Source organism: Montipora capricornis, chromosome 11 (genome assembly GCF_036669925.1).
Source record: "Montipora capricornis isolate CH-2021 chromosome 11, ASM3666992v2, whole genome shotgun sequence".
Taxonomy (NCBI): domain Eukaryota; kingdom Metazoa; phylum Cnidaria; class Anthozoa; order Scleractinia; family Acroporidae; genus Montipora; species Montipora capricornis.
The window spans coordinates 10,924,769-10,927,268 of NC_090893.1; the positions used below are offsets into that span (position 1 = coordinate 10,924,769).

The 2,500-nt window shown below is 37.1% G+C and overlaps 1 protein-coding gene across 2 annotated transcripts in view; it reads right to left on the reverse strand.

Moving 5' to 3' along the window:
• The window catches only part of LOC138022927 (ubiquitin carboxyl-terminal hydrolase 24-like), a 47,493-nt gene that overhangs the window by 36,675 nt on the left and 8,318 nt on the right, over positions 1-2,500 (reverse strand). For both annotated transcript variants that reach the window (XM_068869946.1, XM_068869947.1), the window contains 4 exons: positions 2,422-2,487; positions 2,232-2,306; positions 1,354-1,512; positions 252-366 (listed from right to left, as the gene is read on the reverse strand). In XM_068869946.1, the coding sequence (XP_068726047.1) occupies positions 252-366; positions 1,354-1,512; positions 2,232-2,306; positions 2,422-2,487 (415 nt within the window). The remainder of the gene's footprint in view (positions 1-251; positions 367-1,353; positions 1,513-2,231; positions 2,307-2,421; positions 2,488-2,500) is intronic.

The following is a 2,500-nucleotide window of genomic DNA, read 5'->3' on the forward strand; positions in this document are numbered from 1 at the left end:
TGTCAATGGTAAACAAGAGTGAAGGTGCATCAAAGCAATCTTGAGTAAAACAAAAGAATTAATAAAATAATACTCAATTGCCCCCTCATTCAAGTGTCGTTCATAATCAGTAAAGCAAATGAGACAACATCAAAGCCAGACTTAAGAATCCCAGCTGGTGGCACTTTGATGTACATGTTAACACAAGAGAACTCTGATTACATTTACCATTGATAGAGCTTGTGATATGCAAAAAACAAGCTAGCACTTACTTTCAAATGCAATGGAGAGAACTTTGTTCTGCAACAGCCATTCAGTGATTACATCCTGAGATATCTTAACTTTGGTGTTCTTATTCCTCTCAGAATCATCTATCAACTTACAGACCTGCCAAAAATAGCATACAATACTGATTGAAAAACATCTTCTCTGTTTGTTGGCACCAGAAACATAAAATGTGATAATAATAATATAATTATTCCAGTGTGCTTTCCAGAGAGGCTATTATCAAATAGAGCCTTTTCACATGACGTCATGGCCGTGTTCCAAAACAAAGAAATGAGGGCTATGATGATGTACCAAACTAATCCTCTGGGAATTGAACTCTATTTTAACTTATGCAAATGCTTTCTTTTGTTCCAGTAATCCAAAATGGCTGCTGGTCATGAAAGTGAAAACACTCTACAGTTATATCATTACAGAGACTTGCAATTATTTATAGTGGGAAAGACAATAAGGGAACACTGAAAGTACTGATATCTAATATCATAAATTTGCAACCTCAGATACTGCATTTGTGCCATTCTAATCCGCTCACTTTATCTTGGTTATCAGTTTACAGTCATGTACTGTATGTACTATAAATCATGCCCAGTGTACCGAAAATGAAAATATTGTTACAAGTAGTATGGAGCAAAATTTTCAAATATCCAAATGTTCACATTTATTTTACTGAAAAGTACGCCATAAATAGACCATTTTACAGTTGTGTGCTTAGTTACCTGGCCTATGAATGAAAGTGAGACTGGAGTTGAACTTGTTTTGATAGAAATCTCACTGCTTTTCTTATGTAAATTCTTACTAAATTGTTAGCATGACAACATCATTAACATGCGAAAAGGAGGGAGGTCTATCATAACAAGGTCAACACCAGCCTCACTTTCATTTAAAGGCACACAACTAAGCACACAACTGTAAAGAGGTCTATTTTAAACTGCTGACTGGATATGAAAATGGTCATGGCCAACTGGGCATTTTGCACAATTGCTTCTACATGTATGTGTACCATCTTATCTCCAACATGTGATACATGTTATGTCATCCCAATAAACACACATCAAAAGTAAAAAGCTCACAGTACCAACCATACAGTACCTCTTTGAGTGAGTTCATCTTGGCATTAAAGTGAGGACTCTTGAGCATTTTCAGAGCAACATCCAGTCTAAGTTCGTCCACTCCCGACACCATGTTCTGCCAAAGTCTCATGCACAAGAGCTTGAGGGTTGTCAAAAGGTCAAACACATCACCGACCGCCTATTGGGATAAGAAAGGAAAGGAAAGGAATATGTACTTATTGACTGAGTGGGAGGGCTGGACGGGAAAATATTTGGCACAAGGTCATGGCCTACTGACTGAGTGGAGCGAGGTCCATGCACCATGACCGAGGGCCAAACATTTTCCTGTGCAGCCCAACCTAAACTCAGTCAATAAGCATTTTATCACATGGGCTCTTCACACTATTAATGAGCACTCAGATTATTTGAACAACTGAGACCTGTATGCTACTGTATAACCATGTTCAACCCACTGGGTTCTGTTATCATTCAAAGCAGCAGTGTCCATCCTTTACAAGATCCCCAACCAAGAATCAACAGGACTAAGCTGGAATCATATACCAATAGCCTCTACATCCACTCAAAAATCATTTAATCCATTGACTCCTAGCAGTAAGACTTAATAGATTTTACTCCATCAGTCTCCATCGGTATAGTTTTAGTGTGTAGTATCTTTCTTTTTTCACAAAATAGATGATGAATCCCAAAAACTCAAATTACTTGATCACCCAGAAATTTATTTTGGAAATAGCCGGCAATTTTTTTCCAGCTGCCGGCTTCTTTCTACATCCCTGGTTATGCAGTACATGCCAACACTCTGCAAATCAGCCTTTTAGTCATTAATTCTACATTCCACTTGTCCATAATTCCTTCAAGTGCAAATCCGTGCAATGAACAATTTGAATGCAGACCAAGTACCTTTTGTTTCATATCCTCATTTGTAAGTTCCTGAATGTACTGCAGTGTTTTCTCAAAAACATCACTGAAAACTGTCTAAAAGAAAAAAAAACCATCAAATTCAACTCTTGAGTTGTTTTCTTGGGGTTAAAAATTCTTTGATAACCAAATTAAACAAGGAAACTACTAATTAATTTTTTTTGAAACTTACTGATAATACTTTGGCATTAAGGTAACTGGCACAAATTCCTATTGGTTTCAAAAGTGCAGCCAGCATCTGAAGAAGCAAG